The sequence below is a fragment of the Nuphar pumila genome, chromosome 7 (genome assembly GCF_984573655.1).
Source record: "Nuphar pumila chromosome 7, dmNupPumi1.hap1.1, whole genome shotgun sequence".
NCBI classification, from domain to species: Eukaryota; Viridiplantae; Streptophyta; class Magnoliopsida; order Nymphaeales; family Nymphaeaceae; genus Nuphar; species Nuphar pumila.
Window position 1 is genome coordinate 96,436,896 of NC_143255.1, and position 25,190 is coordinate 96,462,085.

Consider the following 25,190-nt stretch of genomic DNA (forward strand, 5'->3'; position numbering starts at 1 on the left):
AATATACAAGAACACAACCTGTGATCCCAACCAGCAGAAGCAGCAATTTTATTGTCCAGTCGTATAGAGACACTTGCAATGCCTGGCTGTTCCAAGCTGATTTCATTCTTGATAGACACAGTGCACTGTACCAGAAGAAGTATAAGAGAATAAAATCAGGGTAAGCCACTTATTTACAACCTCAAAAAGCATTGATCCAACTGTATGAACTAAAGGACAAACCCTTAAATTCAATATCTAATAAGAACAGTAATTAATAATATAACACCCCTCAAGACTGAAGTAGAAGCCAAATAGCCACAGCAAAAGAGCAAGTGTTCCATTCAGATATCATAAAAAATGAAGAAACAAAGCTTAGTAGAACATCAACATATCTGATAAACCAGCCAGTAATCTTTCATCATCAGATCAAAGTTGATGCTATAAGAATAGGAGAAGAAGTATCCTATCCCAATGGATCAACCACAAAATGATATGGTCTTTTGGCAATTGTTGCGAAATAATATGCAACATGAAGCAACTGAACTACTAAATATCCATCAATAGGAAATTAGGTTACAAGTCATAAGGTCAAGCATGTAACAAGCACAAGAACATCTCATGAAACAGATGCCATCCATGAATTCATACCATCTGATGGTCCAAAGCGAAGAGCATGATTTTGTTGTCTGCACCTCCTGAGATTCCGCTGGTGCATGTTCTGTCAACTGCCAGACTTAACACTGGAAAAAGAAGTTATGAATAAGAATGCTCTTATTGAAAAGCATAACATGTTCATGGGGACAGACTCCAAAACCACAATGCCATATAACACACCTGGATCTGAATGAAACCTAACGGAAGCTATTGGAGTCTCAGGTTTTCGTGAGTCCCACCATGCCAAGCTCCCATCTTCATAACTACAGTCCAGTATCCACCACATTATCTTGTGCAAATATCAATCATGCTAAAGACATAATCTAGAATTACATGGTTCATAATCCAAACTCTAGAAAAAATAAAAACTAAAGGACCAGGTGCATCCTAACTGTAACATTTCGTATTGGAATTTTGCATTTTAATATGAAATAGAAGTAACAGGTAGGAAGTTTGTATAACTGCCAAGCCAGGAGAATAAACAAACCCTGCTAAAACATTCAGGAATCCATTAGATGAGGGGAAAAATGCCTGAACAGCCATACACATTCCTGCCACATCAGAAGAAACAAATATTAAAAGTACATACAGGAAAAAAATTACTTTCCAGTAGGGGAAGGCATCAGGTCAGGCAACCGGCCTGTTTGAAAATTGAACCCACTGTTGCAAGTAGAACATAAGATTAAAGCATAACTTCAAAATTATGGAAAAGCTACTAAAGAGTTATTACATGAAAAACAAGCACATGAAATCCCATGGTCATGACTTGATAATCACATACAAACCTCGTGGTTTTGTAGAAAGCTCTGCTGAGCTGTCACTGCAGTAAGGTGGAAAGCAAGCAACCTTCTCTGCAGTGTTAAGATCCCAAATTTCTATCTGTTCATACCATATTATCAATGACAAAGGAGACTCATAAGAGCAAAACTAAGATGCAAAAGCCCAAAGAAGATGTATATTCACCTGAGAAGGATGTTCACCAGCTAAAGCCAGAAGATTTGGATGTTGGTTGGTGGTGTAATGTGAAGGTTCTGCTTAACCAATGTGAATAAGCCAAATTATGCAATGAAAGCAGACCAAACAAAATAGGAAAATCTTTCACAAATATTCACTAACAGTCTAAAAATTGAAGAAAATGTCTGGTGAGAAACTGCTAGAACAGCAGATCAAGTTGCCAACAAGGATCACCATGCTGGATTGCATGTGCCCACATTCCTTTTGATTGCATTGGCTTTCTATTTATACATTCCTTTTGATTGCATTGGCTTTCTATTTATACATAACTTGAATTCTTTCAAGCCTTATCCCAACTACATAAAGTTGGTTTTACGAGTCTTGTTTCTCCATTCCTGTCTATCTAGAGCTAAAACTTCGGTCACTTTACAATCTTTTGTCACCTCTAACTGCCTCCTTCCAAGTCTTCATTGGTCTTCCTTTTTTTCTAACTCCTACTTGTACCAAGTCAATCTTTCTCCCAGGTGCCCCAAGAGGTATTCATGCAACATGTCCAAAGTTGAAACTATCTTAAACAGAATTCACTTATTTTATTTTTTATTGATCTGACTCATAGATAATTCTAATATATTCATTTCTAATTTTATCCTTTCTTGTAACCCCGAACATCCATCTTAACATACACATCTTTGCAATATGCACTTTGTCTTGTCATTTTTTAGTCACCCAATATTCAACTTCATATAATAGTATGGGTCTTATTGCAGTCTTGTAGAAACGTCCTTTCAATAGTAGAGGTATTCTTTTATCACATAGCATGCCACTAGTCTGTCTCAATTTAACCCAACCAGCATTGATCATATTAGTGATATTAGAACAAAACTTATGGCATTGTTGAATAGGCATCTCTTGTATTTGAATGACATTATTATCACTAGCTTTTATACTAAACTTGCACTTAATATATTCAGTTTTTGTTCTACTAATTCATAAACCATTTTTCTCCAGCATGCTCCTCCAAAGTTTTGGTTGCTTCAGTATATCGTCTTTACCTTGACTAACCAATATTATATATCATGTGCAAAGAGCATATACCAAAGGACTTATACTTGGATACAAGACGTTATTCCATCCATAACTAAAGAAAAAAAGTATGGGTTTAATGTTAAAATACATGTAATTCATATATATATATATATGTAATTGTCTAAAATACCCGATAGGGGTATTTTAGTCATTTCACAAGCACCCGATAGAGGTACTTGTTATTCTTCATTTATTTTCCCCTTTAATTTTTGTAATTTATATTTTTTATTTTTATGTTTTTTGCTCACACAAAAGGGGCCCCACCATGAAGTCAATGGGGCCCCCAACGGTCACATTTGTGACCGTTGGGGGCTCCCAACGACTACATGGGGAGCCCCTAGGTGGCTCTCCTTTTAAGGCCTTATGGCCATCCCCCCTCTCCTTCATTTGTGTATATATAGGGGTGAACCCCTCTTGTATTCTTCACACTTGAGAGCTCTCTCTCTTTTTGAATAAGAGACTTTTATATTTTTATGTTGTGTTGTCTCTTGTGGGTTTGGGTGTTAGCCCTTTTGTTTGTTCATTAGTGAATGTTGTAAGTGCTTAATGCACTCTTAGTTTTTTCGCATATTTCATTACATGGTATCAGAGCCTTGTGTATGCTCTTCTTCTTAATATAGCTAGTTGAATAGTAATATTATTGTTTTTTGTATCTCTCTTTGTTTGTTCTCTTGTGAGTGATTAAATGGAAGGGGAACAAAAGATTGATCTCTCTTTCAAGCTCAATGGCTCCAACTACATGATGTGGGTGTAATGAAATGGTGGTCTTCAACAAATGCACAAATAACTCACAAACAAGTGTCTATTGGAGACACTACAAGCATGACCCTTGAAAGGGTATAAAGGGAAGAACACTTGAAAAATAAATAATACTTTATTCATGAACAAAATGCTTAAGAAGCATGGTTATTTACATTGAAGGGGTTCACCCCTATATATACAAAACAATGGGAGAGAGAGGAGAGCTCATTTTGAGCTCTCCAAAAAGAGACGTTGGATTCCAACATCTCTTAATATAGCTGTTGGACTACAGTCCAACAGCATTTATTATTATAGCTGTTGGACTATAGTCCAACAGCATTTATTATAGTTGTTGGACTATAGTCCAACAGCATTTATTATAGCGGTTGGACTACAGTCCAACAGCTACTTGCACAGTCAAGTTCCAACAGGAACTTGACTGGATCAAAATATCTAGTTTCTATTGAACTAGATGCTAAAAAAGAAAATAAAAAAATAGAAAAAGAAAATAATAAAAGAAAATATAATAATATTAAATAATATATATATATATATATATATATATTGCAGTTTACATTTTAACACTCCCCTTCAAACTTACAGTACAATGAGCGAAAGTTTGTCTAAGAGGAAGTGAAATCTGGGAGCAGCGAGAGGCTTGGTGAAGAAGTCTGCTAATTGATATTCTGATGTAACATATGGCAGATCAATGGTTCCATGTAAGTATTCCTCTCTGACATAGTGACAGTCCATCTCAATGTGTTTAGTGCGCTCATGGAATGTCCGGTTGCTTGCAATATAGATCGCACTTTTGTTGTCACAGCACATCTTTGAAGCTTGCGTTGCTTTAGCTCCCATATCTGCTAGCAATCGTCTGAGCCAAACAACCTCCATAGTGGTGGTTGCCATGGCTCTGTATTCAGCTTCGGTGGAGGAAATAGAGACTTTCTGCTGCTTCTTGCACCTCCACGAAATTAAGGTTTCACCTAGGAACACACAAAAACCAGTAGTTGAGTGTCTATTATTGGGATCACCTCCCCAGTCAGCATCAGTATATGCAATTAAATTTAATGAAGATGAAGCAGACAAGAAGAGTCCTCGTGAAAGAGAGGATTTTAAGTATCTAATAATACGCAAAATCGCTCCCATGTGCACGGAGGTGGGAGCATGCTGAAACTGACTAACTGTATGAACCGCATGAGTTATATCTGGCCTAGTAATGGAAAGATAAGAAAGAGCTCCAACAAGTTGTCTATAAGGAGTAGGATCATCAAGAAGTTCTCCATCATCAATTTTCATTTTAACATTGACAGCTTCTGGAGTGTCTACTTTCTTATCATCTGTAATTCCAGACCTGGAAACGATATCAAGAGCAAATTTAGATTGAGATATCAAATACCCCTGAGGGGAATAAGCAACTTCAATGCCTAAAAAATATCTTAATAAACCTAAGTCAGTCATTTCAAAGTGAGTTTTAAGAAGAGATTTGATATTTGCAACTCCCTGTTTGTCGCCTCCGGTGATGATCATATCGTCCACATAGAGAAGAAGAATAATGATGCCTGCATCAGATTTCTTAACAAACAAAGCAGTGTCAGTTAAACAAGGTTGAAAACCAATATCAAGCATAACATGACTAAATCGGTCATATCAGGCTTTTGGAGCCTGTTTAAGACCATAAAGAGCTTTTTCTAGACGAAGAGCTTTACCCTTAGGGATACTAATACCAGGTGGGGCTTCCATGTATACTTCTTCAACGAGATTCTCATTCAGGAAAGCATTTTTGACATCTAATTGAAAGATAGGCCATGTTTTAATGGAGGCCAAGGCTATTAAAGTTCTAACAGTGGTCATACGGGCCACAGGAGCAAATGTTTCTTCATAATCGATGCCATACTCTTGGGCATATCCTTTTGCTACTAAACGGGCCTTATATCTTTCCAGTGTCCCATCACTTTTGGTTTTGACTTTATATACCCACCTACAACCTATAGGTTTCTTACCCGGAGGAATATCTTGTATCGTCCAAGTATTGGCCTTTTCTAGTGCATCCAATTCTATTTTCATGGCTTCTATCCATTCTATATGATTTTTTGCTTGAGAATAGGATGATGGTTCAACATATGATTGTATTAATGTAATGGCGGCCCTATACGTGGGTGAAAAAGATTCATAAGACACAAATTTTTCTGGAGGTTTAGAGATTCTAGACGTTCTTCTAGGTGGGACTTCAGAGTATTTTTGTAATGCACATGGAAGATTTTGCTCTCTACGTCTTGAATATTGTAGACTAACATCCCTATGGATTTGCTCTTCATTATCATCATTTTCAACAACAATAGGACTTTGATCATTGTCAAGGTCATATCCAACATCACATTCATTGGATTTTGAAGTTGGATCAATTAAAAACGAGTATTCAGTGACATCCTTGGATTTTTCAAATTCAAAGAAGCTTTCTTTTTCCAAAAAAGATACATTTCTTGACACATATAATTTGTCATTTTGAAAATCGAAACACCTGTAGCCTTTTTGATTATCAGCATATCCTAAAAAGGCACATGGGATTGCACGAGGAGAGAGTTTATCATTTCTGTTGGTGAAAACAAAACATTTGCATCCAAAGACTCTTAATCTAGAATAATCTGGAGTTAAATTAACAAGCTTTTCTATTGGAGTTGTATTATTTAATGAGGAAGATGGCATCCTATTAATGAGGTAGGTGGCAGTTAGGACCGCTTCAGCCCAAAAACTTTTTGGAACTTGATTTGCAATTAGCAATGTCCTAGTAGTTTCTATAATGTGCCGATGTTTGCGTTCGGCTAGGCCATTCTGTTGTGGAGTGTGTGGACATGATCTTTGATGTGTAATACCATGTAAATTGAGATAGTCTTTGAATTCGTTGGACATAAATTCTCCCCCTGAATCAGTGCGAAAAACAGAAATATCATTTTGAAACTTATTTTTAACCATTTTATGAAATATTTGGAAGTTAGCAAAGACATCAGATTTATGTTTAAGAAAATAAATCCAAGTATGTCTAGAAAAGTCATCAACAAAAATGACATAATATGTATAACCACCTTTGGAAATAACTGGTGCGGGGCCCCAAACATCCAAATGTATTAACTCAAGTGGTCGTGAGGAAACAAAAGTTCTACTAAGAAATGGTAACCTTTTCATTTTGCCAAGAATGCAGTCTTTACAAGAAAAATTTTCAGAATTACAAAATTTTTCCAAACTTGGAAAATATTGAATTTTAGACATATGAGGATGGTCAAGCCTTTTGTGCCATAAATCCAATTCTAATTTCTGAATATTATAACAAAATGCATTCTTGGGTAATTCCAAAAAGTCCATGTAATAAAGTCCTTCTCTATGGCCTTCCCCAATCAGCTTCCCTGACTGGCGATCCTGTACCCAGCAACCATGAGAAGAGAAGGAGATATTACATCCATAATCAGATATTTGCGAGACAGATAAGAGATTCAAATTAAGTTTAGGGATATATCTAACTTCTGGGATAAAAAATCTTTTGGATTTTTGAAGATTTTCAAAACATCCTATTCCTTTTACTTCGAGAGATGTGCCATCGGCTGTAAAAACCTTTGACACACTTGAGTCATTTTTAAGACATTCGGATAGACTATTAACATTTGAGGTCATATGAAAAGAAGCACCAGAATCTAAAAGCCAAGGAAAGTTACCTGGACCGGAGAAAGATGCAACTGCCGCTCCAGTTGAGGCTTCGGTTGAGGAGGATACCCCTTTGAGAAGAGGTTGAAGGATTTCCATCAGTTGAGCCATAGACACAGGTGCATCTTGATCTTTTGACTCAGATTCAACAGATGCAACTCTTTTTTCTTCTCTTCTTTTTAACTTTGGACATTGAGGCCTATAGTGCCCCGGTTCATGACAATGATGACAAATAACTTTTCTTTTATCAAAGTCGCCGTTTTGCCTTCCAAAATGAGGCGGCTTGTAAGTACGAGTATGATTCCCCGGTCTAGATACAGCTAAAACGGAGTCATCATCAACTTTTGGAGTACTTTTTCTAAGTCTATTTTCCTCCATAGTGAGCTCTTCTATAGTATCAACAATAGAAGGAATTTTTCCACGATGTAAAAGGGCCGATTTGGTGGATTCAAACTCCGGCCTTAGACCATTAACAAATTGATAGAAATGTTCCATATCGAGTTGCTTTTGGCGAAGCTCGATGTCTTCGGCACAATGCCATTTGGGCTCAAGAAGAGCCAACTCTTCCCAAAGTTCGGACAACTCATTATAATATTCTCGAATAGTTTTATCTTTTTGAGTCATTGTCCGAACTTTATCTTGTAAATTGCATACATGTGCAATATCTTTAAGGGAATACATGTTTTTGAGGTATTCCCAAGCCTTATCGACATGCTCAAACTTAGCTAGACTAGAGCATTTTTTAATGTCTATGCTATTGATGAGCCATGACATAATTTTTGCATGTCCTATCCTCCATTCTTTCCATTTCTTTTCATAAGTGGCTAACGCCTTACTCTTCTCTTCTTCCGTTAGAGGAACCTCTTTATCACCCTCTTTCTTGGTAAGAGATAGTTTAGGTTCCAAATCGGAACCATCCACTATACCCCATAAACCTTTTCCCCAAATGTGGTGCTTCATAATCGAAGCCCACATTACATAGTTAGTATCATTTAGCTTCATAGGAATGATGGTGATCTTATCATTGTCATCCATCTTTTACAAGGGTAAGAGAGGAATAAATAGGAGGAGAGAGAGAGAGAGAAAAATAAAAAGAAAAGAAAAAGAGTAGACAAAGGAATAAGAGAGGATACAAAACCAAATTTTTTTTGTAGCACAAGTTCGCCTTTCTTCAAACAAATCTTCTTGAGCCAAGAACAAGGTGATGAAACACCTTTTGTAAATGTGGCACGGAAATCGAGGCGGAAGCACTTCAAGATCTAAGGATTTCGTAGCTTTGATACCATGTAATGAAATGGTGGTCTTCAACAAATGCACAAATAACTCACAAACAAGTGTCTATTGGAGACACTACAAGCATGACCCTTGAAAGGGTATAAAGGGAAGAACACTTGAAAAATAAATAATACTTTATTCATGAACAAAATGCTTAAGAAGCATGGTTATTTACATTGAAGGGGTTCACCCCTATATATACAAAACAATGGGAGAGAGAGGAGAGCTCATTTTGAGCTCTCCAAAAAGAGACGTTGGATTCCAACATCTCTTAATATAGCTGTTGGACTACAGTCCAACAGCATTTATTATTATAGCTGTAGTCCAACAGCATTTATTATAGCTGTTGGACTATAGTCCAACAGCATTTATTATAGCGGTTGGACTACAGTCCAACAGCTACTTGCACAGTCAAGTTCCAACAGGAACTTGACTGGATCAAAATATCTAGTTTCTATTGAACTAGATGCTAAAAAAGAAAATAAAAAAATAGAAAAAGAAAATAATAAAAGAAAATATAATAATATTAAATAATATATATATTGATATTGCAGTTTACATTTTAACAGTGGGCCGCCGCCATGGAGAACAACCTCAAAGGTAAAAAACTTTGGGGATATGTTATGGGCACCATTCCGGAACCACAACTCCAACTCACTAAGATAGATGGTGATCAAGAGAAAGCTCTTGAAGGAAATGCTCGCATGAAGGCCATTGAAGATCACCAATCTAAAGTGAAAGATTGGGAAAGTAAGCATGCGAAGATTCTTGCTTGGTCCATGAACAATGTGGAGCTCAAGATTTGCGCCAACATTGCTAAGTTTCGGATGGCTAATGAAGCATGGTTCTTTATAAAAGGTATTTTTACTCAAAAAGACATTGCTCGTCAATTTTTTCTTCAAGAAAAAATCCGGACTATCAAGCAAGGAGAAATGAGTGTAAGAGACTTCTATAGCACTCTTGGACCCTTATGGGATGAGTTATCTTTACTAGAACCAAAGTGGGTTTTCCAGTGTGGATGTGGAACTAAGAAGAGAACAAATGGAAAAAGAACACTTTTTCCAATTTCTACACGGGCTTAGACCCGAATATGAACAAGTTAGATTTTCCCTTCTTCATAGATCTAAGCATCTTCCCTTGGAAGATGCCATAGCCGAAATATGTCAAGAAGAAACTCGTCTTGGCATGATTAAAGGAGGAGATGATGTTTTGGCCGTATCTAAACCCGGCAATCATGTAAAAACCTATAAGCCTCCACACTTTGGAAGGCAAAATAATTATAATGGCAACTATAGAAAAGCCATTTGCCATCATTGCCAAGAACCGGGTCACATAAGACCTAATTGCCCTAAGTTGAATGAAGCACCTAAAAACAAGGTTGCCTCCGTTGAAGAAGCTACTCAAAAGAAAAAGGAAACTATCAAAAGGAAGGAGTCTTTTTCTCTTGCCCAACTATCGGAAGCACTACAAACTCTACTCAAGATTTCATCAACCTCGGGTGCCGCCATAGCTTATTCCTCTCCTCCAGGTATGTCTTCTTGGATCCTTGATTCTGGAGCTTCCTTTCATATGACTCCTCTTGAAAATGAGCTTTCCTATTTGTGTAATAACTCTAAAAACTCCTATGTTTCAACCGTCGATGGTACATCTTTACAAGTAAAAAGTTTTGGAACCTTAATTTTTTCTAAAGATTTCTTTGTGTCAAACGTGAGAGTGGTACTTCAACTTAATCTAAATCTCCTCTCTGTTGCTCAAATATGTGATCATGGATGTGAAATCTCCTTCTCAACTACGGATTGTTCTATACAGGATCTCCGGTCCGGGAAGCAGATTGAGCAAGGCCATAGGAGGGGAGATCTCTATTACATGAGCAACTTGAAACTTCCCACCAACTCTTTTTGTAATCATGTCCAAGATAAAAATATTGAAATTTGGCATCAAAGACTTGGACATCCTAGCTTCTCAAAAATGTACTCCTTTCCATTTGAAAAGAAATTTTGTAATGAGAAACATTTTGTTTGCAAGAGTTGTATTTTTGGCAAAATGAAACCCACCCCGTTTCCAAATCAAACCTTTGTGTCTAAAAGACCCTTTGAGTTAGTCCATTCCGACGTTTGGGGTCCTTCCCCGGTCATGTCTAAAGGAGGATACTCCTATTACGTTACTTTCATTGATGACTACACTAGATATGTGTGGATCTACTTTCTCAATTTAAAATCCGAAGTCTTTAACTTCTTCAAAAAAAATCATATGATAGTCAAAAATCAATTTTCAAGTAATATCTCTACTCTTAGATCCGATTCAGGTGGAGAATATCTATCAAATGAATTTCAAAATTATTTAGAAATAAATGGAATTTGTCATCAAAGATCGTGTCCTAGGACTCCTCAACAAAATGTTTTAGCCGAAAGAAAGCATAGACACATCATGGAAACCACTAGGACACTCCTTATTTCCAAAGAAATTCCAAAGAGTTTTTGGGCCGAAACGGCCTTAACCTCAACTTACTTGATAAATAGAATGATATCTTCATCCTTACAAAATACATCTCCATATGAAAAACTATTTGAAAGAACACCCGATTTCAATAGATTAAGAATTTTCGGGTGTAAATGTTTTGTTCTTACTCATAAAAGAGACAAATTATCTCCTAAAGCTATTTAATGTGTTTTCTTAGGATATGGAGAAAATCAAAAGGGTTTTGGATGTTTTGACTTGAAAAATAACAAACTCTATGTATCCAAAGATGTAACCTTTTTGAAAAATGAAAATGGTTTTATGAAAACTAAAGATATTGACGAAAGTGAATATGCTTTCTTATTTGATCTTCTTTCCCAAGAAGATGAGACTCCTCAAGAAGAGGAAATCTCTAATGAGTCGTTGAATGACCTAGAGGATGTTCCTCTTGACAATATTGAAGATGAAAGTGATAGACCAATCCAAACCTATGTTAGGCGTGGTCAACAAGCTCAAATGAGCGCCTTAGAAAAATACTCTCAAGGGTCCAACATAGAAGAAACTTCTTTAAGGAGATCTGGCTGAATCTCCAATCCTCCTAATAGGTTTGTTTCCTATGAGTCTCTAACTCCAAGATATAGAGCATGTCTAATTGCATTACACTCATTTCATGAACCTTCACATTATAATGAAGCCAAAAACATTCCCCAATGGGTTGAAGCCATGAACTTAGAACTTAGTGCCCTTGAAAAGGCAAAAACTTGGGAAATAACTTCATTACCCACTGGAAAGAGATCGATTGAATGTAGATGGGTCTTCAACATTAAAACTAAAAGTGATGGTTCATTAGAACGCTATAAAGCCCGATTAGTAGCAAAAGGATATGCTCAGGAATACGGTATAGATTATGAAGAAACTTTTGCACCCGTAACTAGGATGACCAGTGTTAGGACTCTTATCGTTGTGGCATCAGTCAAAAAATGGCCCATCTATCAACTAGATGTTAAGAATGTTTTCCTAAATGGCGAATTAAATGAAGAAGTTTATATGGATCCTCCTCCAGGAGTGTGTATTGGTAAAGATAAAATTCTCAAACTTAAGAAGGCATTATATGGTTTAAAACAAGCCCCACAGGCTTGGCATGATAGATTTAGTAATGTAATGATAAGTTTGAATTTTCGTTCATGTTATACTGACACTGCTTTGTTTGTGAAAAGTGCAGGGTCTTCAGTAGTTATTTTACTACTTCATGTTGATGATATGATCATCACGGGAAGTGATAAGCAAGGCATTAATGATATTAAGAAGGTTTTGAAATAAAATTTTGACATGTCTGACCTTGGTTTCTTAAGATATTTTTTAGGGATTGAAGTAGCGTACTCTCCTCGAGGGTACATTCTCTCTCAGATGAAACTTGCTGCTGACATCTGTTCCAAATCGGGTATCTCCGATGATAAGAAGACAGAAACCCCAGAAGTCATCAATGCAAAATTAAGGTTGGAAGATGGAACACCTCTCGAGGATCCTACTCCCTACCGGCAACTTGTTGGGTCTCTAACCTACTTATCCATCACTCGGCCAGACATAGCTCATGTCGTCCACTCTGTCAGTCAGTTTCAACATGCTCCTATAATCGTGCACATGAGTGCGGTCTTAAGGATCGTCAGATATATCAAAAACACCATAACTAAGAGAGTCTTTCTTTCCTCTGCCTCGTCACTTGATTTAATTGCTTATACTGATGCTGATTAGGGAGGAAATCCCAATGACCGAGTCTCAACTACGGGATTTTGTGTTTTCTTAGGTGACTGTGATTTCTTGGAGATGCAAGAAGCAACACAAAGTATCATTGTCCTCAACGGAAGCGGAATATCGTGCTATGGCCACTACAACCATGGAGCTTGTATAGCTAAGAAGTCTCCTTAGTGATATGGGCATCGTCATCTCTACTCCTTCGAAGATATGTTGTGACAACAAAAGCGCAATCTATATTGCAAGCAATCACACCTTCCATGAGCGTACTAAACATATTGAGATGGACTGCAATTACGTACGTGATGAATACCTAAGAGGTGTTAAAATGTAAAACTGTACATATATGTATATATAATAATATTATATTATTATATATATATATAAATACATTTTTAATTTCTTTCTTTTCTGTATTTTTTTTCCTTTATTTTTATTTTTTGTCTTTATGTCATCTAGTTTAGTTTGAACTAGAATGACTGTTGCTAGTCAAGTCCTGTCCAGACTTGACTAGCAATAGGGCTGTTGGACTGACACAGTCCAACAGCTCTTAATAGAGCTGTTGGACTGACACATTCCAACAGCTCTAAATAGAGCTGTTGGACTGTGCCCAACAGCTCTATTGAGTCCTCTTTCAGCTGTGTATATAAAGGGGTGCAGCCCCTCTTGTATTTCACTCCAATGCTTCTTAAGCAATTGGTTTTTCATATCAATAAAGAATACATTTTTATTTTTATTTTGTTTCCAGTTATACCCTTTTTAAGGGTTATGCTTTAGTGTCATTCTTGACACTTGCTCTTGTTAATCAAAGCTCGTGTTTCGAAGATCCCCATTTCATTTCATGGTATCAGAGCCGCGGAAGTACTAAATCTTGAGGAAAAGCTGCCTCGGTTTCCGTGCCCGTTTGCAAAAGTGTTCGCCACTTGAAGAGAAGTGTTTTATCACTTCATTGGAGAAGATTTCACATCTTGTTGTATTGTTTTTTTTTTCTTTCTTTCTCATTTTCCTTCTTGTTTCTCTTCTATCCCTATTCTTTCTCTCCTTGTAATCGATGGATGACAATGATAAAGTCACCATCATGCCTATGAAACTAAGCGATACGAACTATGTAACATGGGCTTCAATCATGAAGCACCATATATGGGGAAAAGGCTTATGGGGGATTGTGGATGGTTCCGATTCGGAACCTAAGCTATCTCTTACTAAAAAGGAGGGAGATAAAGACGTCCCTCTATCGGAAGAAGAGAAAATCAAGGCTATTGCCTCATACGAGAAGAAATGGAAAGAATGGAGAATATCTCATGCGAAGATAATGTCATTGCTTATCAATAGCGTTGACATTAAAAAATGCTCAAGTCTTGCCAAATTTGATCATGCCGATAAGGCATGGGAATACCTTAAGAATATGTATTCCCTTAAAGATATTGCACACGTGTGCAACCTCCAAGAAAAAGTTCGAATGATGACACGAGACAAAACTATTCGTGAATATTACAATGGGTTGTCCGAACTTTGGGAAGAACTTTCCCTTTTAGAACCAAAGTGGCATTGTGTCGAAGACATCGAGCTTCGTCAGAAACAACTCGATGTTGAACATTTTTACCAGTTTATCACTGGATTAAGGCCGGAATTTGAAACCACTAAATCGGCCCTACTTCACCGGGGAAAAATTCCTTCTATTGTTGAAACTATTGAAGAGTTAACAATGGAAGAAAATCGTCTCCGAAAAGGTTCTTTAAAAATTGAAGATGATTCTGTTTTAGCCGTGTCTAGACCAGGGAATCATGTTCGATCATATAGGCCTCCTCACTTTAACCGACAAAATGGTGACTATGATAAGAAAAAAGTTATTTGTCATCACTGTCATGAACCGGGACACTACAGGCCACAATGTCCCAAACTTAAGGAGCTGAGAGAAAAAAGAGCTGCAATTGCTGGATCGGAGCCTAAAGATCAGGATGCACCAGTTTCCCTGGCCCAACTAATGGAGATCCTTCAGCCTCTCATCAAAGGTGCCTCTTCCTCATCTGAAGCTTCAACCGGCGCAGCAGCCTCATCTTTTTCTGATTTAGGTAAAATTTCTTGGCTTCTTGACTCTGGTGCATCTTTTCATATGACCCCAAATAATCAAAGTCTATCCAAATGTGTTAAAAATAAAACAAGTGTGTCAAAGGTCTTTACTGCTGATGGGACTTCTCTTGAAATAGAAGGAATAGGAGATTTTGAAAAAATTTATAAAACAAAATTTTTTTTTATTCCAGAAATTAGACATGTTCCCAAATTAAATTTAAATCTTTTATCTGTATCTCAAATTTCTGATTATGGGTGTAATATTTCTTTTTCTTCTCATGGTTGTTGGGTACAGGATCGCCAGTCAGGCAAGCTGATTGGGGAAGGCCATAGAGAAGGAGGACTCTATTACATGGATTTTTTGAAAATGCCGAAGAAAGCTTTTTGTTATAATATTCAAAAAATAGAGTTGGAACTGTGGCATAAGAGACTTGATCACCCACATATAGCCAAAATCCAACATTTTCCAAATCTAGGGAAATTTTGTAACTCTGAATCATTTGATTGTAAAGATTGTATTCTCGGCAAAATGAAAAAATTACCATTTCAGAACAGAACCTTTTTCTCTTCAAGACCACTTGAATTAATACACTCGGATGTTTGGGGTCCTGCACCAGTAATTTCTAAAGGAGGATTTATTTACTATGTTATTTTTGTCGATGATTTCTCCCGACATACGTGGATGTACTTTCTCAAACATAAGTCTGAAGTATTTTCATACTTTCAAACTTTTCATAATATGGTTAAAAACAAATTTCAAAATGATATTATTATTTTTCGCACAGATTCAGGGGGAGAGTTTTTATCCACAGATTTTCAAAATTATCTTAAATTGCATGGCATCACACATCAAAGATCTTGTCCTTATACACCTCAACAAAATGGACTGGCAGAACGAAAACATCGCCATATTATAGAAACCACTAGAACTTTATTAATAGCAAATCAAGTCCCTAAAGACTTTTGGGCAGAAGCTGCCTTAACTGCCACCTATCTCATTAATAGGATGCCATCTTCTTCGTTACAAAATATCACTCCCATTGAAAAACTTATGAACATTTCTCCAGACTACTCTAGATTAAGAATATTTGGGTGCAAATGTTTCATATTTACTGACAAAAATGATAAACTTTCCCCTCGTGCGATTCCCTGTGCCTTTTTAGGATATGCTGAAAACCAGAAAGGTTATAGATGTTTTGACTTCAAAAATAATAAACTATATGTGTCTAGAAATGTTTCCTTTCTTGAAAAGGAGAGCTTCTTTGATTTTAGAAAATTAAAAGACGTCACTGAGTACTCCTTTTTGCTAGATCTAACATCAACATCTGATGAATATGACCTTGATTGTAACTTTGATGATGATCCAAGAATTATTGATCTTAATGTTGAAAATGAAGAAGTTCATAGAGATACTAGTATTCAATATTCCAGGCGACAAGAGTCTAATACTCCATGTGCACTTGAGAAATATTCTAACATTCCAACTAGACAATCATCCCGAATCTCGAGGCCTCCAAAAAAGTTTGTATCATACGAGTCTTTCTCACCCACATATAGGGCAGTTATTGCATTAATTCACTCATATGAAGAACCATCCACATATTTTCAAGCAAAAAATGATATCAAATGGATAGAAGCCATGAAAGTTGAATTAGATGCACTTGAAAAGGCTTCTACATGGAATATTCAAGATCTTCCTCCAGGGAAGAAAACTATAGGATGTCGATGGATTTATAAAATTAAAACCAAGAGTGATGGTACTCTTGAAAGATATAAAGCCCGTTTAGTAGCCAAAGGTTATGCCCAAGAATATGGGATTGATTATGAAGAAACCTTTGCTCCGGTGGCTCGTATGACTACTGTCCGAACCTTAATTGCCTTAGCTTCTATCAAAAAATGGTCTATTTTTCAAATGGATGTCAAAAATGCTTTTTTAAATTGAAAGCTAGTTGAAGAAGTATATATGGAACCCCCTCCTGGTCTAAGTATTCCTAAGGGTAAAGTCCTTCGCTTAGAAAAAGCTCTTTATGGACTTAAACAAGCACCAAAAGCTTGGTATGATAGGTTTAGTCGTGTTATGATTGATATTGGTTTTCAATTCTGTTTAACTGACACTGCTTTGTTTATTAAGAATTCTGATGCAGGGATCATTGTGCTTCTTCTCTATGTGGATGATATGATCATCACCGGAAGCGATAAACAGAGAGTTGAAACAATCAAAACACTTCTTAAATCTCATTTTGAAATGACTGATTTGGGCTTGTTGAGATATTTTTTAGGCATTGAAGTTGCTTATTCTCCTAGAGGATATTTATTATCTCAGACTAAATTTGCTTTTGATATTGTTTTCAGGTCTGGTATTACTGATGATAAGAAAGTTGACACTCCAGAAGTTGTTAATGTTAAAATGAAGATTGATGATGGAGAACTTCTTGCAGACCCTACTCCTTACAGACAGCTTGTCGGGGCACTTTCCTATTTATCCATTACCAGACCAGATATAGCACATGTTGTTCATACAGCAAGTCAATTTCAACATGCTCCTACTTCTGTTCATATGGGAGCAGTCATGCGTATTATCAGATACATCAAGTCCTCTCTTTCACGAGGACTTTTCTTATCTTCCTCCTCTTCTCTTGATTTAATTGCATATACTGATGCTGATTGGGGAGGTGATCCCAATAACAGACACTCAACCACTGGCTTTTGTGTCTTTTTAGGGGAATCATTAATCTCGTGGAGGTGTAAAAAGCAGCAGAAGGTATCTCTCTCATCCACCGAAGCTGAATACAGAGCCATGGCAACCACGACCATGGAAGTAGTTTGGCTCCGACGACTGCTTGCTGACATGGGAGTTGAAGCAACAAAGGCTTCACAAATGTGTTGTGACAACAAAAGTGCGATCTACATTGCCAGTAACAGAACATTCCACGAACGCACCAAACACATCGAAATGGATTGTCACTACGTCAGAGAGGAATATCTACACGGGATAATTGATCTGCCATATGTCACTTCAGAATATCAGTTAGCAGACCTCTTTACAAAGCCTCTCGCTGCTCCCCGATTTCACTTTCTCTTAGACAAACTTTCGCTCATTGTACCGTAAGTTTGAGGGGGAGTGTTAAAATGTAAAACTGTACATATATGTATATATAATAATATTATATTATTATATATATATAAATACATTTTTAATTTCTTTCTTTTCTGTATTTTTTTTCCTTTATTTTTATTTTTTGTCTTTATGTCATCTAGTTTAGTTTGAACTAGAATGACTGTTGCTAGTCAAGTCCTGTCCAGACTTGACTAGCAATAGAGCTGTTGGACTGACACATTCCAACAGCTCTAAATAGAGCTGTTGGACTGTGCCCAACAGCTCTATTGAGTCCTCTTTCAGCTGTGTATATAAAGGGGTGCAGCCCCTCTTGTATTTCACTCCAATGCTTCTTAAGCAATTGGTTTTTCATATCAATAAAGAATACATTTTTATTTTTATTTTGTTTCCAGTTATACCCTTTTTAAGGGTTATGCTTTAGCGTCATTCTTGACACTTGCTCTTGTTAATCAAAGCTCGTGTTTCGAAGATCCCCATTTCATTTCAAGAGGAACCATAGCACTACCTTACGTCACATCTGAGTATCATTTGGCGGACTTCTTCACTAAGGCCCTTGCTGCTCCTCGTTTTTTGTTTCTCCTTAACAAGCTTTCGGTTATATCCCCGTAAAGCTTGAGGGAGGGTGTTAAAATACATGTAATTCATATATATGTTTATATATATATAATTGTCTAAAATACCCGATAGGGGTATTTTAGTCATTTCACAAGTACCCGATAGGGGTACTTGCTATTCTTCATTTATTTTCCCCTTTAATTTTTGTAATTTATATTTTTTATTTTTATGTTTTTTGCTCACACAAAAGGGGCCCCACCATGAAGTCGATGGGGCCCCCAACGGTCACATTTGTGACCGTTGGGGGCTCCCAACGACTACATGGGGAGCCCCTAGGTGGCTCTCCTTTTAAGGCCTTATGGCCATCCCCCCTCTCCTTCATTTGTGTATATCTATGTCACAGGGACTCGGCAAAACAGGTGCCGCACCCGCGTCGACGCGACGCGACGCGGGATCGCGTGCGGTCAACACGACCCTGGGTGCGGTCAACGCACCCAGGGTCATTTTTGTTCAAATTTTTGGGCGAAAAAAATCCCCCCCCCCCCCGATGAAAAGGAGGAGGATTAGGGCAAAAAAAATTTTTTGCCCTAATCTCTCCTCTCTCTCCCCCTGAGCTCGAGCTCTCCCATCGCCGCCCCCAGCGCCGCCGCCCCCAGCGCCGCCGCCACCAGCTCTGCCGCCTCCCAGACTCCTCCTCTCGGCTCCTCCTCTCGGATGGCAGGTATGTCTCTCGTCTTCTTGGGTCGGCTGGGGAGGGGCCGAGCACCCCCCCCCCCCTCTCTCGGTCTCTTGTTGGGTCGGCAGGGGAGGGGCTGAGCCTCCCCTGCTCCCTCATTTTTCGGCACAGGAGGGGCCGAGCCCCTCCCCCATCTACCTCTTTTTTTTGGGTCGACAGGGGAGGGGCCGAGCCCCTCCCCTATCTTTTTTTTTTTTTGGGGTCGACAGGGGAGGGGTCGAGCCCCTCCCCCATCTTTTTTTTTTTTTGGGTCGACAGGGGAGGGGTCGAGCCCCTCCCCCATCAGTTTTTTTTTTTTTGGTCGACAAGGGAGGGGCCGAGCCCCTCCCCCATCTGTTTTTTTTTTTTGGGTAGACAGGGGAGGGGCCGAGCCCCTCCCCCATCTTTTTTTTTTTTTTTGGGTCGACAGGGGAGTGGCCGAGCCCCTCCCCCATCAGTTTTTTTTTTTTGGGTCGACAGGGGAGGGGCCGAGCCCCTCCCCCATCTTTTTTTTTTAGGTCGACAGGGGAGGGGCCGAGCCCCCCTCGCTCTCGCTCTCTTGTTGGGTTGGCAGGGGAGGGGTCGAGCCCCTCCCCCATCAGTTTTTTTTTTTTGGGGGGTCGACAGGGGAGGGGCCGAGCCCCTCCCCCATCTTTTTTTTTGGGGGGTCGACAGGGGAGGGGCTGAGCCCCTCCCCCATCTTTTTTTTTTTGGGTCGACAGGGGAGGGGCCGAGCCCCTCCCCCATCTGTTTTTTTTTTTTGGGGGGTCGACAGGGGAGGGGCCGAGCCCCCCTCGCTCTCGCTCTCTTGTTGGGTTGGCAGGGGAGGGGCTGAGCCCCCCCCCCCCTTCTCCCTGTATTTTCGAATTGATTTGAAAATTGTAATGTATTTTTTTTGTGTTTTCAGGATAAAAATGACGGATAAAGGGAAAGGACTTGCGTCATCCTCATCCCAACATGTGAGTTCTGCTGCTAGTTTTGCTGATAGTTGCAGTGGGATTGATGATGTGGGGCCACTATGGGTACATGTAGATAAACTTGCAAAAACTGGAGAAGGAGGTGGTGGAAACAAAAGATTTCGATGCAAGCTCTGCGAAAAAGATTTTGTTGGGTCTTACACAAGAGTGAATGCTCATTTGTTGAAGATACCAGGACATGGCATTTCAGCTTGCAGAAAAGTTGATGAGGCAATGCGAAGGCAATACAAGAAGAATATGAGAAGAGAAAGGCAATGGCCGATTCTTCTGCACTCAGTGTGCCATTTGCAAGCCACCAAGAAGATGCTGAAAAAAAAAGAAAAGTCAATCTAGGAGGTAGAGGAACGATACAAGCAGCATTCAATACATATGGAAGAGAAGAATTGGATAGAAAAGTTGGGAGGTACTTTTATTCTGGTTCACTCCCATTTAATGCGGCTAGAAATCCTTATTGGAAGGATTTAGTAACATCCTTGGCAAATTGTAATTTGAGTGGTTATGTGCCTCCAAGTTCAGAAAAAATACGAACCACACTTCTTGCAGAAGAGAGGGCAAACGTGGAGAGGTTGCTAGAAATTAAAAAATATTCATGGGAGCAAAATGGAGTTTCCATTGTGTCTGATGGATGGACAGATATTCAAAGGCGTTCATTAATCAATTTCATTGCTTGTTCGCTTAGTGGCCCAATATTCTTGAAAGCAGTTGATGCATCTGGGGAATATAAAAATGCAGAGTATTTGAAGGGATTGTTTATAGAAGTGATAAAAGAAGTGGGTGATCAGAAAGTGGTACAAATCATTACAGACAACGCTCCGGTTTGTAAAAATGCAGCGTTGAGTTTGGAGAGTGAGTACCCTCATATTTTTTGGACTCCCTGTGTAGCACACAGCTTAAATCTAGCCCTAAAGAGCATATGCAACCCCAAAGAAGAAGAAAATTCACAAGCATATGCTTTATGTTCATGGATTGAAGATTTAGAAAGAAATGTCAAAAGCATTAGGAATTTTGTTGTTAACCACCATCGTGCTAATGCTATATTTAATAGGCATTCTGATTTGAAATTGTTGAAGGTCGCTGAAACACGTTTTGCGTCCATCATTGTGATGATGAAGATGATTAAAAGAGTGAAGAATGCTTTGATTAACATGGTGACTGATGAAAATTGGACATTCTATCGTGTTGATGATGATATGAAGGCTCAAGAAATTAAGAAATTCATTTTTTATGATGAGTTTTGGGACAGAGTGGTATACTTCCTTCAATTTACGCAACCTATTTGGGAAATGTTAAGAGAAGTTGATAAGGATGAGCCCATGCTTCATAGAGTTTATGAAATGTGGGATAATATGATTGAAAAAATACAAGCTATAGTTTTCATGCATGAAGAAAAAAATCCTGCATTGGATGATTCAGATTTTTTTAATCATATTCATTCAATTTTAGTCAGAAGATGGGATAAGAGCAACACTCATTTGCATTGCATGGCACATTCCCTTAATCCAAAATATTATGCAAATAAGTGGCGGGCTGGTGGTATTGGTCGTGTCCCTCCAAATTTAGACCCAGAGCTATCAAGACATAGAAATATGTGTATGACAAGACTTTTTCCAGAAGCACATCTTCTACATCAAGTCACACAAGAGTTTGGAAAATTTTCATCTTCGAGATTATATGCACCGGCATTATTCGCGAGAGAAGAAGATAATATAGATCCTATCACATGGTGGTCAACATTTGGATCGGAAACACCTCTTCTGCAACGTCTTGCATTAAGATTGCTATCGCAGCCTGCTAGTTCATCTTGTTGTGAAAGAAATTGGAGTACATATTCTCAAATCCACAACATGAAGAGAAATAAACTCACCAGCAAGCGTGCAGAGGATTTAGTATATGTTCATTCAAATCTTCGATTACTTTCGCGAAGCAATGATGAATACAGGTACTAATTTGCTCTCTTAGTTATTTGATTATTCCTTAGTTTTCATTTAAATATACTTGTATTGTATTTATCATTTTCAAATTGGGTTTATAATGCAGACAAGGAACATCCAAATTTTGGGATGTAAACCCAGAAGAGTGTGACTTCGAGGGAGAACATGAATTCAACGTAACAAACATGGATTTAGCTGAGCCCAGTATTCCTTCTAATGATGCATTTGATGATGAAGAAGAAAATTATTAGCATCCATTACTTCATCAGGATATACTTTGGTATGTAATTTAGTTCTTTTATGCATACTTATTTGATTGATATTTAGGTCGATTTATGTAATCGCTTTACTTATTTGATTGATAATTTGATATTTAGGTTGATATATTGCATGCATGATGAATCATATTATGAGTTTATGACAATGTTTACTGTTAAATGTTAAACTGTTAAAACTTCAAAATTATATATATATATATATATATAATTTTTTTTTTACATTTTTGCCCCTGCCGCACCCCCGCACCCGGGTTTTTTGGAAGTGCCGAATCCCCGCACCCGCACCCGCACCCGCACCCGCACCCGCTCCCGCACCCGCACCCGCACCCGCGCCCATGTGACATAGGTGTATATATAGGGGTGAACCCCTCTTGTATTCTTCACACTTGAGAGCTCTCTCTCTTTTTGAATAAGAGACTTTTATATTTTTATGTTGTGTTGTCTCTTGTGGGTTTGGGTGTTAACCCTTTTGTTTGTTCATTAGTGAATGTTGTAAGTGCTTAATGCACTCTTAGTTTTTCCGCATATTTCATTACATTTAAAGCAAACCCCTTGATGTAACCCAACCCTAATTGGAAACAACCATGTCTCGCCACATATAGTTCTAATAGTTGTAACTGCCCCTGCATACATATCTTGAATTATTTTAATATATCTATAAGGAACATGTTTCTTCCTTGACACTGACCAAATTAAATTCCTAGGGACTTATCGTATGCTTTCTCCAAATCTATGAAAACCATATGCAAATTTCTACCTTTCTCTCTAAATATTTCCATAAGTTGTCTTAATAAGAAAACAGCTTCTATCATTGACCTACATGGCATAAAATTCTTTTATTGCATCATTCAAAATTTATCAACACTCTCATATTATTCAATCCTCCAGTAATATTTATGGTGAACCAATAGGACAATGTAGCACACTATCCTTTCACAAACTTGCATGCACATGTGTGGTTATTATAAGTATGGAATGAGTGCATACTCAATAAGTTGGCGGATCCCATATTTGAACAAAGTCTTGTTTGGCTGATATGTTTACTAAAGCTCTTGGGAAGAATAGGCTACACTGCTACAGGATATTTGGGCAAGTTTGATATGATTTGGTCCATAATGTTTCTAGTGAATCTAGATAGATTGGCATAGCGCAACTCCTAGGAAAGTTAGAACAGAAGATTTACATGATTGGAGAAACACACAAGACTGTGTGTTTAGTTCAACCTAACATGTCAATGCTTTTCCAATTGATACTATCTTTCAGAGTAATTATTTCACACTTCTGGCTTCCCATCTAAACACTATTAATCTGCCCTTTCATAAGTGAAGTTGACATTATTTAAGTAACGTTAACATATGTCTAAACATGGAAAGAAACAAATTTCAACCCAGCTAAGACGTCTCAGAACAACCATTCTTCGTGATGGCTAGCTTTCTACAAGGAATACACTGTGTCAAAACATCACTAATCTAGCTGTGATGAGACAAGTTCTATGAATAAACTTCTACACTCTTTGTAATGTGAGTCCTAAGTCTGAAACTTGGTTCATTCTTGGACTGGTACTAAGTCATCTACACATGAACTTGAAAAACTTGGTTCATTCTCAGGTCATCTCTAATTTCACAACTTGTTTCTCATAAACTAGTGAACAATCCCTATGAGAGGAACAATTGTAACACCAAAAAATTGTCAGTCATAAACAAAGTTGAGACGAGACAATAATTGAAACAAAACACTTTGCAGAAGTTATTATTAGTGTGAAAATCTAGCAAAATCATCAATACTCCTAATATCCAGACAATGGAATAAGTTAGAAATAAAATGGTTATGCACATATCTAGCAACAAAGGAATACCCCGAGATGGTCAGAAATTTACAGAAACCAAGAAGATGTTTCAAAAAATGATGCAGGTAAACCTACAACTTGAATAAACAACTTCAGCTTCACAAGATTAAAATAAACAAATAAATAAATAATATGATCATGAAAGAAGCTTGTATATTTGAAAAAACATGAAGATTGAGGAATACATCCTCTTTTCCTTTGCCATACATGCACGCATGCACAATGGAGATATACAAAATGAACACACACACACACACACATGTATGCACCGGTGAATAAATCTTAGGTATCTTTGCCAACAGACTAACAATGAGCTATACAAACCTTCTAAGTGAATCAAAGTCTCTGGCACAAGATTTGTAGTTTTAGCATTCTTCCCATCTAAATCCAGTACAGCTGTCTTTCCTATCAGTGTGTTCTCATTTTCCATTGATTCTACACCTGACTTAACAGATTGCTCCATGAATTCATCAGAAAATGAAGTTTTCCCATGTTGCATCGAGCTACAATCTTTGGCTATCGAAAGCTTGCAAAAATGATAGGAGTTTGTTGTGAATGTGACTAAGGGCTTCCTGGCCAACATAAACCAATCAGCAACAATTTGCTCCATTATGAATGTAAGGAAAACAAGAAATCTATAAATGAATAGGGAAATGAATCATCAAGTATTCATTATAGAAAGAAAAATATGCCTTGTAATATTAAAACTTAAAATCACTCAAACAAGCTTGATACAAAAATGACAACTAGAGAGCTATCCTTGTGGCAAATTAGGTGCCTTGGTAACCCACTTAACCAACAAATAAATAAATAAAAGGAAAATTTTGTCCCTTTAAAACAAAAAAAAAAAACAAATTTATTCCCAGACCAAGGTACCTCTAAGATTTATCGCACACCTTCATAAGCCTTTCATATTCTGATGAATGTGTCTAGAAGACACAAACAAATAAGCAATGACAAGAATCTCTCTTAGTATATGTGTTATAATCATGATCAGAACTTCAATGTCACAAATCTATAGCTAAAGTTAAAACTTCAAAAACATGCCTTATATTCCAAAGTCTTGGGTAAACAATCTCTCTACCCTTTATAGAATGGCCTAG

The 25,190-nt window shown here is 37.7% G+C and overlaps 2 protein-coding genes across 3 annotated transcripts in view; one reads left to right on the forward strand and one right to left on the reverse strand.

Annotated features, from left to right (window-relative positions):
* Nucleotides 1-25,190, reverse strand: part of EMB2757 (Transducin/WD40 repeat-like superfamily protein) — a 65,575-nt gene that overhangs the window by 39,036 nt on the left and 1,349 nt on the right. For both annotated transcript variants that reach the window (XM_090014563.1, XM_090014562.1), the window contains 7 exons: nucleotides 24,412-24,659; nucleotides 1,600-1,667; nucleotides 1,422-1,515; nucleotides 1,124-1,187; nucleotides 817-899; nucleotides 631-722; nucleotides 19-125 (listed from right to left, as the gene is read on the reverse strand). In XM_090014563.1, the coding sequence (XP_089870689.1) occupies nucleotides 19-125; nucleotides 631-722; nucleotides 817-899; nucleotides 1,124-1,187; nucleotides 1,422-1,515; nucleotides 1,600-1,667; nucleotides 24,412-24,659 (756 nt within the window). The remainder of the gene's footprint in view (nucleotides 1-18; nucleotides 126-630; nucleotides 723-816; nucleotides 900-1,123; nucleotides 1,188-1,421; nucleotides 1,516-1,599; nucleotides 1,668-24,411; nucleotides 24,660-25,190) is intronic.
* On the forward strand, nucleotides 20,148-22,346 carry LOC149832550 (uncharacterized). Its single transcript, XM_090014561.1, has 2 exons — nucleotides 20,148-21,971; nucleotides 22,070-22,346. The coding sequence occupies exons 1-2, from the start codon at nucleotides 20,287-20,289 to the stop codon at nucleotides 22,212-22,214; spliced, it is 1,830 nt and encodes a 609-aa protein (XP_089870687.1). The 5' UTR covers nucleotides 20,148-20,286; the 3' UTR covers nucleotides 22,215-22,346.

What these genes read in the sequence shown, in the direction of transcription:
- LOC149832550 (XM_090014561.1), top strand. Translation starts at nt 20,287, where the DNA reads ATGGCCGATTCTTCTGCACTCAGTGTGCCATTTGCAAGCCACCAAGAA. An exon ending in CGAAGCAATGATGAATACAG is followed by an intron (nt 21,972 to 22,069) that starts GTACTAATTTGC and finishes TTTATAATGCAG; the next exon opens with ACAAGGAACATCCAAATTTT.